The sequence below is a fragment of the Delphinapterus leucas genome, chromosome 1 (genome assembly GCF_059928025.1).
Source record: "Delphinapterus leucas isolate spDelLeu-1000000601 "Yukka" chromosome 1, BTC_Dleu_Yukka2, whole genome shotgun sequence".
Taxonomy (NCBI): Eukaryota; Metazoa; Chordata; class Mammalia; order Artiodactyla; family Monodontidae; genus Delphinapterus; species Delphinapterus leucas.
This window is the reverse complement of record NC_143129.1, coordinates 53,425,695-53,440,776: the sequence shown is the minus strand read 5'-3', so window position 1 is coordinate 53,440,776 and position 15,082 is coordinate 53,425,695. Positions and strand designations below refer to the sequence as shown.

Below are 15,082 nucleotides of genomic sequence, written 5' to 3'. Positions count from 1 at the left end.
TATTTATTTGGCTGTGCCAGGTCTTAGTTGCAGCACGCAGGATCTTCGCTGCCGCACGCAGGATCTTTTAGTTGCAGCGTGTGGGCTCTTAGTGGCAGTATGCAGGATCTAGTTCCCTAACCAGGGATCGCACCCAGGTCCCCTGCATTGGGAGCATGGAATCTTAACCACTGGGCCACCAGGGAAGTCCCTAAGCTTCCTTTATTCTCTGCTGAAAATAGAAATAATAATCCACAATCAAGGATGCTGATGTTACCTGAAGATCTCTGAAATTAAGAAGAGATGTTCTTTCTTGAAATGACACTAGTGAAAATTTAGTTTTGACACTTGCTTTATTAAATTTAAATAATTCATTCCTTTGAGATTGGTGCTTTGTTTATTTCCTCTCTAGTCAATCACTCAGCCAGAATCTACAGGGGACCCAAACAACATGACTCTTTTGGCGGATGAGGCACGAAAGCTTGCTGAACGGTAACCTCCAGCTCCCTCTTTAATGGTTAAGTTACGGCTTTCATCGCGGTGTGCACACGTTGTTTCATTCTACCCCCACACACACTGCCCATGTAACGCACTTTTGCAAAGTTTGCTCTCGTTTCTGAAATGCGATTAGCTACATGTACTCTTTGCTTCCCTTTACTTTGAAATTAGAATATTTACTTTGAATATTAGAATATGGTGGTTTGGAGGGAAATTATATTTGCACATCTAAGGAAAACGGTAACATTTTTTAGATTTTTAATTTTGAAAGCTTAAAGTTAATAGATAATTAAGCTCAATAGAATTTATTTTTAAAATTTTTTAAATTTTCAACAAAAATGTTTAATTTTCAAGTTTCAGTAGAGAACATTTACTAACCCATAGTACACGTGAAAATCAGAAACAGACCATTTCATTCCTGATTAAATGTAAGGTAATTTCTTAAGAAGACTTTAAATTGTAGAGGGCATCAAGTGAAAACATTTTTTAAAAAATAAAATTGCTAAAATGGAGGCTCCGTGAGGGCAGGTGTTTTTGTGTGCTTTATTCACTGTTGAAGTCCCAATGCTTAAAACAATGTCTGGCATATAGTAGGTACTCAATAAATGTTTATCGAATGCATTGCAGAACAGCTAGTAGACCTCATAGGTACAGGGTGCTTAAATAAGCCTGATGTTAGAATTTTAGCCTCAATGTCTGAGCAGTTACATTGGCTTCTTGCTTTACCATATGTGCTCTCTTTCTGTCCTTTGTAAATGTGTGTGAACTGTTGTCATTTAGCTCATAGAACATTCATGGTTTCAGAGCTGAATTTTCTGATTAAAAGAAGACAGCTGAAAACATTATAGAAAACTCCCGAGAAAATTAGGTCTTGGAAATTAATTGTGGTGTACTTCATGCATGAATTTTGAAGGAAAGTTTATCATGTCAAAAAGAATGGCCATGTATTGCAGTGTGACAATGTAATATGAAATTTTAGAGTTGAAAAAACCTTAGCATTTACCCAGCTAAAATGCGTTATTTGTCTGGAGTCCCTGTTGACGTGTTCCTTGTTGAGTTGCTCTTCCTGGCCAGTAACTAGGTTGCATGTGAGAAATCTGAATAGTCGAAGTTGTTTCAAGACTATGCAGTAACAGAACCAGAGTAGCAATTAAAGATGAGGTCTGGGATTTGTGTTTATGACTAGAGAAATGAGTTCTTGCTGGTATCCACAGTTTCATACATAAATACCCTTAATAATTATATTTAAATGTAATTTTTAAGAAATATAAGCATTTGCCCCTATACATTTTATATCATTAATATCCTTGGGAAATATCATTTTCTCAGATTACAGAACGCTATTTATAAACTCAGCCCCTCTGAAATGATGACAAAATTCCAAATTTATAAGATTTTTTCAATATTTGTGGAACTCTGCCCACATTAGTTTATGTATATTAATAAGGTAAGCATTACCTAAATTCTACGTCTTTCCCTTTTAGACGGTTGTGTTTCATGGCTTGTTTTTCCTCTTATGTTATACAGCCATAAACAAGAAGCTGATGACATTGTACGAGTGGCAAAGGCAGCCAATGATACATCAACTGAGGCATATAATCTGCTTTTGAGGACACTGGCAGGAGAAAATCAAACAGCATTTGAGATTGAAGAGCTTAATAGAAAGTGAGTGTAATTTAAAAGTGGTTTATAGCCCTTCAGTTGTTCTTGTAAGTAACACCAGTTCAAGGAAAAATTAAATGCCGGTGAATTCAGGCCATGTATTCATGCAGTAAGATTTCTTTTGTTAATCATGCTTTTGAAATGATGCAGTAATTAGAGCAGGGGATGTAGAGCCACAGAGATTTTATTTGATCCAGTTACTGTATCAGCAGAGAATGGTAACGACTAGCCATGATACTTAAAATTCTGCATAAAGGAGAAGAGAAAAAATATCATAGAGGAAGCAGAGAAAATATATTTGAGCTACAAATATTTAAAAGGTGTCTGAAACAAGAAAGCATATGGTAAACCATATGCCTTAAATAGAAGTGATGAGATGAAATCTAAATTTAAGCTGTGTTGGTATTAAATAATAGCATTTTAATATAACATTTCTTTGAGGTTTTGGAAATACTATCACGGTGATTTAAACTGGAATGGATCTGGTGAACATTAAGATGCCAAAAGCAACTAGGGTTTTCATCACATCACATCTTTTGTTCCTTAGGTATGAACAAGCGAAGAACATCTCACAGGATCTAGAGAAGCAAGCTGCCCGAGTACATGAGGAGGCCAAGAGGGCTGGTGAGAAAGCTGTGGAGATCTATGCCAGTGTTGCCCAGCCGACTCCTGTGGACTCAGAAGCCAGGGAGGTATGGCGCTGACAGCCTGCATGCACAGGCTTTGGTTGTCACTGCCGTCCCCCATTCACAGCTCCTACCCTACCCTCTTCCCACCAAACACACAGCCACGTACCCCCTCAGTCTGGGTAAGAGCTCTTCCGACTGCCCTGCAGCTGTCATCAGTACCTCCCTCCTCTGTCCTCCCAACAGCTCACTGGTAAAGTTGAGTTCTAGTTTAGATACGTTAATAGAACTTGTTGAGGTAAAAAAAAATCCTGTGGTTATAAACATTGAATAGCAAAGACTCCTTTAGTGATAGGAATAATCACGCCTAAATCTTGGATATGAATCCAAATTATAATATATTTGGATTCATTAAAACAGACTACACCTAGGTCGTTACCCTGGTTTTGAACAAGAGAGAAATAAAAGAATGGTTTAAATGAAAGAACTATATCAGGATGCTTTGGGGCAGGTAAAATATTTAGGGATTGGTAGTGTTTTATTTCATCTGTACTCTGATCATGAATCCTCATACCAAGTTCTATGTAAGTGGTGTATTTTTTACATTAAACTTGCAATTTATTAAGTTTCACTTTTTACATCTGAGGTGTTGACTTCGTTTTTACCGTAAAGTTTTAGGTCTCCTCAGACGTGTACATACTGTATGATTCCATATATGTGGAATTTGACAATAGGCAAAACTAATCTATGATGATAAAAACCAGACCAGTGGCAGCTGCATTGTTGGAAAGGTGGGTGTGGAAATTGACTGGAAAGAGATACAAGGGAATTTCCTGGGTGGAAATATTCTGTATCTTGATTGGGTGTTGGTTACACAGGTGAATATATTTGTCAAAACTCATCACACTAAGTGCTGTGCATTTCACTATGTGTAAGTATACCTCAGTTTTTTAAAAAGGTCCATAAACTCTTGACCTGTGCTATTCTTTAAAAAATGTCCCCTAAGTGTAGAATTACTAAGCCCACCTTTCGTCAGTTTAGTTGTTTTGCCTAAAATATAATGATCTTACTTGCTTCTCATAGAATGAGGCAAATAAAATAAAGAAGGAAGCTGAGGATCTGGATCGTCTGATTGACCAGAAGTTAAAAGATTATGAGGACCTCAGACAGGACATGAGAGGGAAGGAATTTGAAGTAAAGAACCTTCTGGAAAAAGGAAAGACCGAACAGCAGGTTGGTTTGCTTTGCAAGTTGCTTCGTTTCTCGAGGCAAAAATTGAAGCTGCCTGACTGTAGGCTGTGTCCGTGATGTTACCGCAATTGCAGAAGCAACAAAACACATGAAAGAGTATTCAGAGGAGGGCCTTACCCTGATGCCCAGGCCTAACCTGCTGTATACCGGCCAGTGTCAGGGTGGTGGCTTGTAGGTGCCTGGTCTGTTAGGAGAGAGAAGGGCTTTACCTTGGAGGGTTTGTCCTCTTATCTGCCACGTGTTTGCAGACTGCCGACCAACTCCTAGCCCGAGCGGATGCTGCCAAGGCTCTTGCGGAAGAAGCTGCTAAAAAGGGACGAAATACCTTACAAGAAGCCAATGACATTCTCAGCAACCTGAAAGGTATGAGAGGGTCAGATAACAGGGTAAATTTGTATGTCTCCTTCATTAGGGTGATTCTCTCTCTTTTGTAAAAAAAGTTTTTACTATGAGACTTTCTGAACACATACAGCACAAGAGATAATAGTATAAAACATCCCATATACCTGTCATTCAGATTCAGCAGTTAAGATTTTTACTGCACTTACTTCATCCCCCAACACCTACCCTACCTTTTTTGAAAAAATTTTTTTATCAGTTAATGCATATAATTAAAGCCAACAATTACTGCTTTACGCATCAGCTGATAGTGCTTTATTTTTTAATTGATTAATTAATTAATTTATTTCTGGCTGCGTTGGGTCTTTGTTGCTGTGTGCAGTCTTTCTCTAGTTGCAGCGAGCGGGGGCTACTCTTCGTTGCGGTGCGCAGGCTTCTCATTGCGGTGGCTTCTCTTGTTGCGGAGCACGGGCTCTAGGCACACGGGTTTCAGTAGTTGTGGCCCTTGGGCTCAGTAGTTGTGGCTCGCGGGCTCTAGAGCACAGCCTCAGTAGTTGTGGCGCACGGTCTTAGTTGCTCCGCAGCCTGTGGGATCTTCCCGGACCAGGGATCAAACCCGTGTCCCCTACATTGGCAGGTGGATTCTTAACCACTGTGCCACCAGGGAAGTCACTACCCTACCTTTTTCTATGGTAAAGCATTTCAAAGAAAAATCCCAGCGCTCATGTCATCTTACCCCAGCATTCTTCAGTATGGAAGCCAAAAAAAGATATTTCCTATAACCAAGATATGCCTATTTAGCTGACTTGTGTTGGTAAATGGAGATTATCTTTAATTTTCTCTGACAATTGCATCTCAGTCTTTATGTTTTCTTTCCTCACCCAAGATAAAAACGAACTGTGCTCAATTCACTGTGTAGCCTTGGACTCACCTCTGATAAACATAAGCTCTATATATACGGAAGCTTTATAGAATAATGGTTGAAACCCACTTTGTGTCAGTGGGTTTGGTTTAGAATCCCTGATCCACCTCTTACTTAGTGTGAATCCTTGAAAAAAATGACCTCTTTAATCCTCAATTTTCCCATGTATAAAAATGATTCAGTGCCTGTGTCACAAGCACATAAAGCTCTTATTAACTCAGTACCTAACACTTCGTAAACACTAAGTAAACTGCAGCTTTCGATATTGGCTGAGGTGGAGGCGACGGCATACTCAGCTCTGCATGAAAATAAATGTTTCAAGTGAGAATTTGCCTTCCAGAAACAGGTGTTCATTCACATGAATCTTCCATGTAGATCTATGTGCTTTGTTCTAACATTTCAGTCCATGCTGTTTTTCAGTCTTTTCCCCGGACTTTCATTGTTCATAAAACAAAATCCAGTGGCAGCTCCCTGAAAAGTTCCCTTTTGGCTTGTTGAGAGTTTAGTTTAATTGCATTCCTTGAACCTGTTTTAGATTTTGATAGACGAGTAAATGATAACAAGACGGCTGCAGAGGAGGCACTAAGGAGAATCCCTGCCATCAACCAGACTATAATTGAAGCCAATGAAAAGACCAGGGAAGCACAGCTGGCTCTGGGCAATGCTGCCGCAGATGCCACCGAGGCCAAGAACAAGGCCCACGAGGCGGAGAGGATCGCCAGCGCTGTCCAAAAGGTGTGCTCTCCCCTCTTGTCCGAAACGAAGCCTTTGCTAATCTATTCTCTAGTCATTTTCCGGTTTCTTTCCAGACCCCCAAAAGCTCTTGCAGATTTTTTTCCTCAACTCCAGTAAAGTTATATTAAACCATCCTTGTCGTTCATTTTTTTTTACTAGGCATTAGAGCAGGTAACCACATTGATTGAAGAGGGAGAGTCATTGAAAGGGTCCTTTACTCTAAAATTTCTGCTGTGTCTCAGTGGCAGGGTCTGAGTTGTTGAGGAGGGGAGTTGGCTTCAGTGACCCATCAAGCTCCTGCCCACAGAAAATCAGATTCTTTCTAAGTAAACACAATTCCTTGACATGAACAATTGATATTTTTTCCATCTTATATACAGTGCCAAGTCAGTACAGTTTTTAAGACCCCCTTTCAAGCATATTGCCATATCTAAGACCCACCTATTTAGAATTTTTGAAGTTACCAGTGCTAGGATTCTTCCTACTCATCTTAAAGAATAATTTCTCTAGGCTGGCTTTCTCCTACTTAAAGATAAATCTGTTTTATTTAAAGGAGAAATTGGAGCTGATTCTAAACTTATGTGTTTGAAAATCACACACATTTTTTAGTTTCTTGGATTAATTATATTTTATAAAATATATTTCAGAATTATGGACTTTTTGTACATTATGATGAACATGCTAAGTATCAATAGAATAAGGCTAGCTTTGAATAGAAAATTATCCAAGTGAAAGAGTCTAATCAGTACAATGTGGTGGCAAGTATACACCATTTAAATGTTGCAACTATGTGACCCCAACTAAAAATGGCAACGATAGAACAGGAATTTTTATTAACAGGATTAAACTAGAGGATACAAATTAAAGTGCTTTATAAAATGTAAAATGTTACGTTAGGTGGTAATGTTATTTTTTCATTAAATTTGTAGCCCAACTAAACGTAATTCAACATATAGTACAAATTATTGCCCTGTTCTTTCTGGATCATATTTTTGAACCATTTTACAGATTATAAAAGGAGTGGCAGCATACTTTAGAAAAAGGAAAACTTTTTTTCATTAGGAATTGTTTACTTTGTGCCTAGAATGCTACCAGCACCAAGGCAGAAGCTGAGAGGACTTTTGCAGAAGTTACAGATCTGGATAACGAGGTGAATAATATGTTGAAACAGCTACAGGAAGCAGAAAAGGAGCTGAAGAAAAAACAAGATGATGCTGACCAGGATATGATGATGGCAGGGATGGTAAGTGATTTTGGCAAATGTTTGCTAATGGGCAGAAAGTGAAGGGTGTTTAATAATAAAGATCCCTAACTTGTTGAGAAGAGTCTTTTTCATATTGACTTCTGTTTTTAATTGTGTTTTCTGGTCAAGAATTGGGTTAGTAACTTACATAGAAGACAAAGAATTTGGATCTTCTGCCAGATTGTTGCACAATAGTTCCTTCGCAAAGCTACTCTCAGTTAAAAGAAAAACATTGCTTTACACATTTGAGGTTTTAGGACATTTAAAAGTATGTCTTTATATTTTTGTATGGGTAAATCATAGGTGGTATAAAATCAAAAAAGAACAAAAGGCATGCAATCAAAAGTTAATTTCCGTCCTCTTATTCTCCCAGCAACTTGCTGCCTAAAGACAAAGACCAGTTTCTTGTGTAAAAGGACATTTTTGAAGATGACAAAACATACCAAACTTACATCCACTTTGATTTTTCACTTTTTGTGATGACGTGTATACATAGCCCTGTTCGTAACAAAATTGACTTGTGAATGCATGGCCCAACAAAGGACTAGGTTCTGTTTTGTGCTGTATTTTGCTTTTGAAAGACTTTGATGGAGTCACAATGGAAATATTCCTTTACAGTTCAATCTGATTATAACCACAGTAATGATAGACATGAACTTGTTTAATTGTGGACTTTCAGTGCAAGGAAGGGACCCTTCTTCCACTCCTGCTAAAAATCACACCCTTCACTGTAGATCATTTTCACCTTGGGATGGAAAGAAGAACTACTAAGCCTGTTAATCTAGGTAAAGAAGCCCCTAGGGAAGTGATAACAGGAAGCATCCCTGTGCAAATACCTTATTTTACTATGCATTTTTTTGTTGTTTTGAATTGTCCTCATTTTCTATAGCAAGGTATGGCTCAAGTGGAAATTCCCATATAGTAAAAATGTGTATATTTCATACGTGCTGAGGGTCTCTGGATTTTATGTTTTAATACAGTTATAGAAACATTAGATTTAGAGCCTGTTGAAAGGAAAAGATATATATTCTCTATAAGCTTCAAAAAAGGGTATGAATTCAATTAAAAGGGTAGAAAGAAGATCCACCTTTTGTTCCTTTTGGTAAGTAACTTCTAAGGAGCACAAGGCACCCTCATATATACTATGCCATTTATATTTAAATATCAATCCTGAAAGGCCAACATTGCATCAGTATTGTTGCAGTCTGTAACCTGTTTTTTAAGGGAAAGAGTGAAGGCTCACAGTTGTTCTTGGAAGAGGAGGCTGCAGAAAGCAGGTTAAATGTAATAGTATGGCCGTAGCAGAGTCCTTTACAGCTCTGTTAGAACACTCGCAGACAGCCTGGGAAGGTGCAGTGAGAATGGCTGCAGTTTGAACAGAGGTTAATCGTTTATTTGTGAAGTTTTTTCCGTTGCTTTCTTTTTCTTTTTAAAATTTTCACATTGTTTCTATCCAAAACTTTTGTATTCTCTTGACCCAAAAAAGCTAGGAAAAACATGTCTGTGGTAGGAAGCTCAAAGCTACTCGTGTATATCCTGACCAGATTTATTTGTGAGAGCATCTGTTTTCTGATACTTAGACACTTCCTCTTCCATTGCCATTTCCTGTGACTCATGCACAAGTGTATTTGTTCAGGTTTCATGGAATTTTCCCCAATATATTTACCTTTGGTTGATTTTTTAAATGTAAGTTGTATTTGCCCCAGTTTGTATGTGTGTATTTGTGTGACTGCATGGGGAGAGGGAGTTTTAGAAGAATATCACTTAATTATGAAAAGTTTCTGAGAATAGGACATTTCTGACAATCAAGTCTCTAAGATCATCCCAGAGGGCATGTTTTGGTTCTAAAATGGTAGTTTTTATACTCGTCCTTAAAAAGTAACTTGTTTCTGCTTGATGGGTTTTATTATGAATACACCTCCATGTGTTCCTGAGTGAGAAAGTGAGAAAAGGAGGTAACGTTGATCTTTGAAAGACAAATACAGTCATTGTAGGCATACTGACTGCCTCCTCATGACTATGAAGTGAATTAAAAATAGCCACATCCTCAACATGAAGATATGACCAAAAAAGAACATCTCTACAGTAAGAGATAATAGTTTCACGAGTTAGAAGAAGGGAAACCATCTGAAAATTAGATTTGTTGACTCACTGGGGAAAAGATACTTCAAGAAGATAAAAATGTATCATCAAGACTACTGTATCATTTATCCTTTTTTCCCTGTACAGGCTTCACAGGCTGCTCAGGAAGCTGAGATCAATGCCAGAAAGGCCAAAAACTCTGTCACCAGCCTCCTCAACCTTATTAATGACCTCCTGGAGCAGCTGGGTAAGTAACCATAGAGTCTTGTGAGGCAGCCTTTGAATTCTTGGTACTGTTCTTGGGATCTGAGATAGTTGACTCAAAAGTAGATACTACAGTGCCAAAGACCGTATGAACTGAATCGTGACTTTAAGTTGTATTAATTCAACATGTACTTACTAGGTCCTTCCATGGAATCTGACTCAGTATTGGAATCTGACCGTGGTCTGAGGACTTAATAAAATTTTGAAGATATGCTTCCAGCTAGGGTGGCTCATTTATGGTCAAGGTTTATGTTACAATCGAACAGTGATTATTCTTAGTTCATCCTGCTGGCAGAATGTCTTTAAAGGATTTAAAGTGAAGGATTTCAATGACACAATAAAAGAACACTTTAAAGGATAATCGATTAAAGGCTAATTGGATGAGGTGACAGTTTTTATGCCAGAAGAGAGAAGGCTTTCTTTTTGAAGGAAATATAAGCATATTAAAATGTTCCTTTAATCCAGCTTGATACAGGGAGCAGGCCTCATTATAGGGCAGATGTACTTTTGTCACCGGCCTCTATTATAAAGTTGTAATACTCTAGCCAGTACAGCTTTGTAAGCAAGGCACTCTATTTTAATGTGATAGCCTTTAAAGTTTGGTTTTGGTCAGTGTTTTGTTTTGTGGGGAGTTTTTTGGGGAGGTGTGTGTGATATTTTTATGTCTCAATTTTCAAGAATAATAAATTATGTGCCAGCAGATGGACTTTAAAATGAAAGTAAGCTGGAAGAGGTAGGTTTTGTGACAGAAAAGGTTGTATTTTAAAGTTATTCAGACTTGGGTTGGAATCTTTGCCTTGTTGCCTGTAAGCTGTGCAAATTTGGGCAAATTACTTAACAGCTGAGAATCATTGATGTCAAATGATCTGGTGAGAATTTAATCAAGTTCAATATGCATAAAGTGCTGGTCGTTGTGCAGCTGGCTACCTGCTTTCGTTTAATATAGAAGTAGTTCCTTTCAAAAGGACCTCTTTTTCTTGCTAATTTTATTTATTTATTTATTTATTTATTTATTTATTTATTTATTCATTCTTGCGGTACGCGGGCCTCTCACTGTTGTGGCCTCTGCCGTTGTGGAGCACAGGCTCTGGATGCGCAGGCTCAGTAGCCATGGCTCACGGGCCCAGCCGCTCTGCGGCACGTGGGATCTTCCCGGACCGGGGCACGAACCCGCGTCCCCTGCATCGGCAGGCGGACTCCCAACCACTGCGCCACCAGGGAAGCCCTCTTGCTAATTTTAAAGCGAAGGTTTGGGGCTTCCCTGGTGGCGCAGTGGTTGAGAATCTGCCTGCTAATGCAGGGACACGAGTTCGAGCCCTGGTCTGGGAAGATCCCACATGCCGCGGAGCAGCTAGGCCCGTGAGCCACAACTACTGAGCCTGCGCGTCTGGAGCCTGTGCTCTGCAACAAGAGAGGCCGCGCTAGTGAGAGGCCTGCACCCCGCGATGAAGAGCGGCCCCCGCTCGCCGCATCTAGAGAAAGCCCTCGCACAGAAACGAAGACCCAACACAGCCAAGAATAAAAATTAATTAATTAATTAATTAATAATAAAAAAAAAAAGCGAAGCTTTGCTGAAATTATTTCAGCATTTCAACCCTGGCCATTTTCCATAGGAGGACTCCGAAAATAGTGTCTAACTCTGGCGAGCAGGACATGACTCCCAGAACAACCCGGTTTCCCTGGAATCGAACAGCTGAGGGCTTAGGGTTCTAGCGTAAAGATTTTTATGTTCATTAGAGGGCACTAAAAAGACACAAGGATTACATATATAAACGTGGAAAAGGTATTACACGTTACCAGATGACCTTCAAAACCACAAGTGAGGCTTAAGGTCTAGGACATGGTTGTTATACATTTAGAAAACATTTCATAAAAACCGTCTTCTCAGGAAAAAAAAAAAATCCAGCCCCAATATTCATTATAAGCTCTGACCCATCCCTGCTAGATTAGGTCAGTGATTGTACTTGGTTTGCATTGTTAATGCCCTTGTATGACAGGCATCAAGTTCTCAGGCCACTTTTTCATGGCGACAGCTGCTGGGCTTCCTTTATAAAAACGCTGGTGGGGATACTTGCGGAGTGATGTTATAATTCTCACTGAATGTGTCTGTCCTCTTCTGTGTCCTTTCTGACTCAACAGGGCAGCTGGACACAGTGGACCTGAACAAGCTAAATGAGATTGAAGGTACCCTGAACAAAGCCAAAGATGAAATGAAAGTCAGTGATCTAGACAGGAAAGTGTCTAACCTGGAGAATGAAGCCAGGAGGCAGGAGGCTGCCATCATGGACTATAACAGAGACATTGAGGAGATCCTGAAGGACATCCGCAACCTGGAAGACATCAAGAAGACCTTACCCTCCGGCTGCTTCAACACCCCGTCCATTGAAAAGCCCTAGCGTCTTCCTTTAGGGAGCCACTGTGAGGCCACAGAGTGCCTTAACACAAAGATTACATTTTTCAGACCCCCACTGTCTGCTGCTCTCCACCACTGTCCTTTTGGGCCAGGAAAAGTCACAAAGTTTAAAGAGAAGCAAATTAAACATCGTGAATCAGGAACAAAGGGTTTTATCTAATAAAGTCTCTCTTCCACTTAATGGTGGTCCCTTAGACCCACCTTTCCCTTCTGAGTCGCCTAAGGACGTGGCATCCTGCGTTGCTGTACAGTGGCTTAAACCCTTCGTGGGAACCGTTGTGGGCCAGGGCTGAGCCAGTAGCCCTCCCTTTCTCTCTGATGCCAACAGAACCTCCTCAGTCTCAGTACTCTTGTTTCTATGAAGGAGAAGTTTGGCTACTGACAGTAGCATTGTGATGGCCAGTATATCCAGTCTATAGGTAAAGAAAATGCATCCACATCTCCTGCCCCTCCTCCTTTTAAGCAAAAGGAAATACACATCCTGTGCCAAAGGTATTGGTCATTTAGAATGTCGAGAGCCATCATCTGTTGTTTTAGCTATTTTGAGTTTAGGACACTGAGCCATCCCACGGGTAAGGATGCAATGATTTATGACCGTCTCCAGGACAATGTGAGACTGCAGAAGTAGGCCGAACGTTTTCTCAGATGTTAATAATTGACTAGGAAGATAAACTTTTTTTCAGATCTTTGGGCAGCTGATAATTTAAATCTGGATGGGCAGCTTGCACTCACCAATAGACGTCTTCTATTCCTATAGATGGAATTTATGCAGAAGAAATAGGGATATGATAACCACTAAAGTTTTTTTCCAAAATCAAACTAATTCTTAGAGCTTTTTTAGAATATTAGTCTTGGAACTAGTGTTGTTAACCTGGCAGAGAACGGGTGGTCCTTACGATCTTGACAAAACAAAAGAAAAGCCTCCTTGTCCTATAGTCTTTTCTAGCAAAGGGATAGAACTTAGATGCAGCTTGTATTGTTAGGATCCCACATATCCATTTTTCTTCCATTGGGGAGAGAGGAAACATTTGACCCTTAGCCTCAGTTTTCTCCTGATGTTCCCATCTTGTAGAAACCCGTCAAAACACATTGTTTGCCAAATCCTGGTGACAAATACTTGCACTCAGTATTTCACACAGCTGCCAACACCATCTCGTTCCTGCACTTTGTGATTTAAACCCACCTCTAAATCTTCCCTCTAAGCGTAGAGGGAAGACCCTTACATGGAGTTTCCTCGTGAGCTTCTCAACTTCTGACCCTCAGCTCTGTGGTTTTCTTCTAAGGTCACAGCGTGACGATTCTCTGCCACAAACCCCTTCCTCCTACCAACCCGCTTTCGAGATTCATATATAGCCTTTAACACTATGCAACTTTGTACTTTGCGTAGCAGGGGAAAGAAACTATTATCTGACACACTGGTGCTATTAATTATTTCAAATTTATATTTTTGTGTGAATGTTTTTTTGTTTATCATGATTATAGAGTAAGGAGTTTATGTAAATATCCTTGGTCCTGTTTCTAGAATGGCACTGTCCGTTCACTTCTTCACTTCATTTTTCCTCTTCACCGGCACAGCGTGTCTGTATACCTCCTTCCCTTCCATCTGCGGTTCTTTGGATTGGATTTGTTCCCTGTTGCTTTGCCCTTCGCCTTGTGTTTGCAGCATGTCCGTTTTCTGACATTCACATCCACCTGCTTTCCTCCACACACAGCCGCGATAAAGAGGTACCTCGAACTCTCTTCCGTTGCAGTCCTGGTGGTCCTCAACCACAGCACGATGTTGTTCTTAATGGCTGCCCCAGAGCAGGAACGCCAGCTCCACAGGGAAGGATGGAATTAGGAAAGTCTGCTGAAGGGCATCTTTACCATCAATGTGAGCCGAGCCAGGAGTGAGTGAGAAACGCCCCCTGGCAGTTGTCGGAGCTGGATGGGGTCGTTTTTATAAGGGGTGCATAATTACTTGAGTGCCCGTAGTGCATCAGGGATCATGCTGCAGATAGAGTGGGAGAGGTGGTCTGCCTTAGTTCTTCCCCTTTCCATCTCCTCCTTGCATCCCAGAGTTGACTTACTGGTGTTTAGACCTGGCATCCTCCTAAGCTTTCACTCCATTCCTCTTCTCAGGCCTCTTCTCCCGTCGCAGGAGGCCTGGCTCTTTCTTGCCAAGTGTTCACATCAATGTTTCCTAGCTAGTTCCTCTTTTCTAAGTGGCCACATCCTATGAGACATTTTGGTCAAGGTTTCAGGGAAGGGACTGAAGATAGACTGCTACGGTAGTTTACCCTCTAGCCTATGGGTCAGGTTCACTCCAGTAAGTCTTAGGCCACAGTGAAATTTTGGGGATTTGTTGTTGTTGTTTCTTTTCTCCTTTTCCATCTGTGTGGTATATTTTTAAACAGAATTTTATTTTTAAAATAAAAGTTCCTTATAAGCCAATACCTTAATTACACACCTGCAATATAGCCATTATTTTATTGTATAGTTCCAGTTATCTGTGTTTTATGTAATAAAATTGACAGGATGGCTGCTGCAGAATGCTGGGTGTCACAGGGAACATACACAGCTGTTCCCTGGAATTTTCCCTCTTAATTCCAACCGTGGCCCTTTTCCATGTGCCTTCACTTTAGCTGTTTGCCTTAATCTCTGCGGTCTTGCTCTCCAGGGTAGTAAATAAAATGCAACACTTGGCATTTTTTATGTTAAAAAAAAAAACAGTATTTTATTTATAATAAAATCTGAATATTTGTAACCCTTTATACTTGGTGTGGCCTGAGTGTGGTACTGGGGATGTAAGATGTTTTAAAAGGTATGATGAAAAAAAAAAAAGGTATGATGAAGGGGAAGCGTCTCGTAATGTATTCTTTGGGTTGTTCCTTTTCCTGAGAACAATCCAGTATGTGTACGTGCGTGTGTGTGAGTATATAAATTTATTTATGTATATATTTATTTATTTTAACCCTTCCCAGATTGGAATACTTTGGCTGTGGTCCAGATGTTGGCAAATTCTTCCTGTTAAGCTCTAGATAGTAAATGTTTTACGTTTTGCAGGCCATACAGTCTCTGTTACAACT

The 15,082-nt window shown here is 40.0% G+C and overlaps 1 protein-coding gene across 1 annotated transcript in view; it reads left to right on the top strand.

Annotated features, from left to right (window-relative positions):
- LAMC1 (laminin subunit gamma 1) overlaps nucleotides 1-14,767 on the top strand; it is a 123,005-nt gene extending 108,238 nt beyond the window's left edge. The window contains exons 20-28 of the mRNA XM_022593315.3: nucleotides 392-471; nucleotides 2,005-2,142; nucleotides 2,687-2,831; nucleotides 3,849-3,998; nucleotides 4,265-4,379; nucleotides 5,813-6,012; nucleotides 7,097-7,255; nucleotides 9,485-9,584; nucleotides 11,741-14,767. Coding sequence (XP_022449023.2) covers nucleotides 392-471; nucleotides 2,005-2,142; nucleotides 2,687-2,831; nucleotides 3,849-3,998; nucleotides 4,265-4,379; nucleotides 5,813-6,012; nucleotides 7,097-7,255; nucleotides 9,485-9,584; nucleotides 11,741-11,997 — 1,344 coding nt within the window. The 3' untranslated portion in view covers nucleotides 11,998-14,767. The remainder of the gene's footprint in view (nucleotides 1-391; nucleotides 472-2,004; nucleotides 2,143-2,686; nucleotides 2,832-3,848; nucleotides 3,999-4,264; nucleotides 4,380-5,812; nucleotides 6,013-7,096; nucleotides 7,256-9,484; nucleotides 9,585-11,740) is intronic.
- The last annotated feature ends 315 nt before the right edge of the window (nucleotides 14,768-15,082 follow it).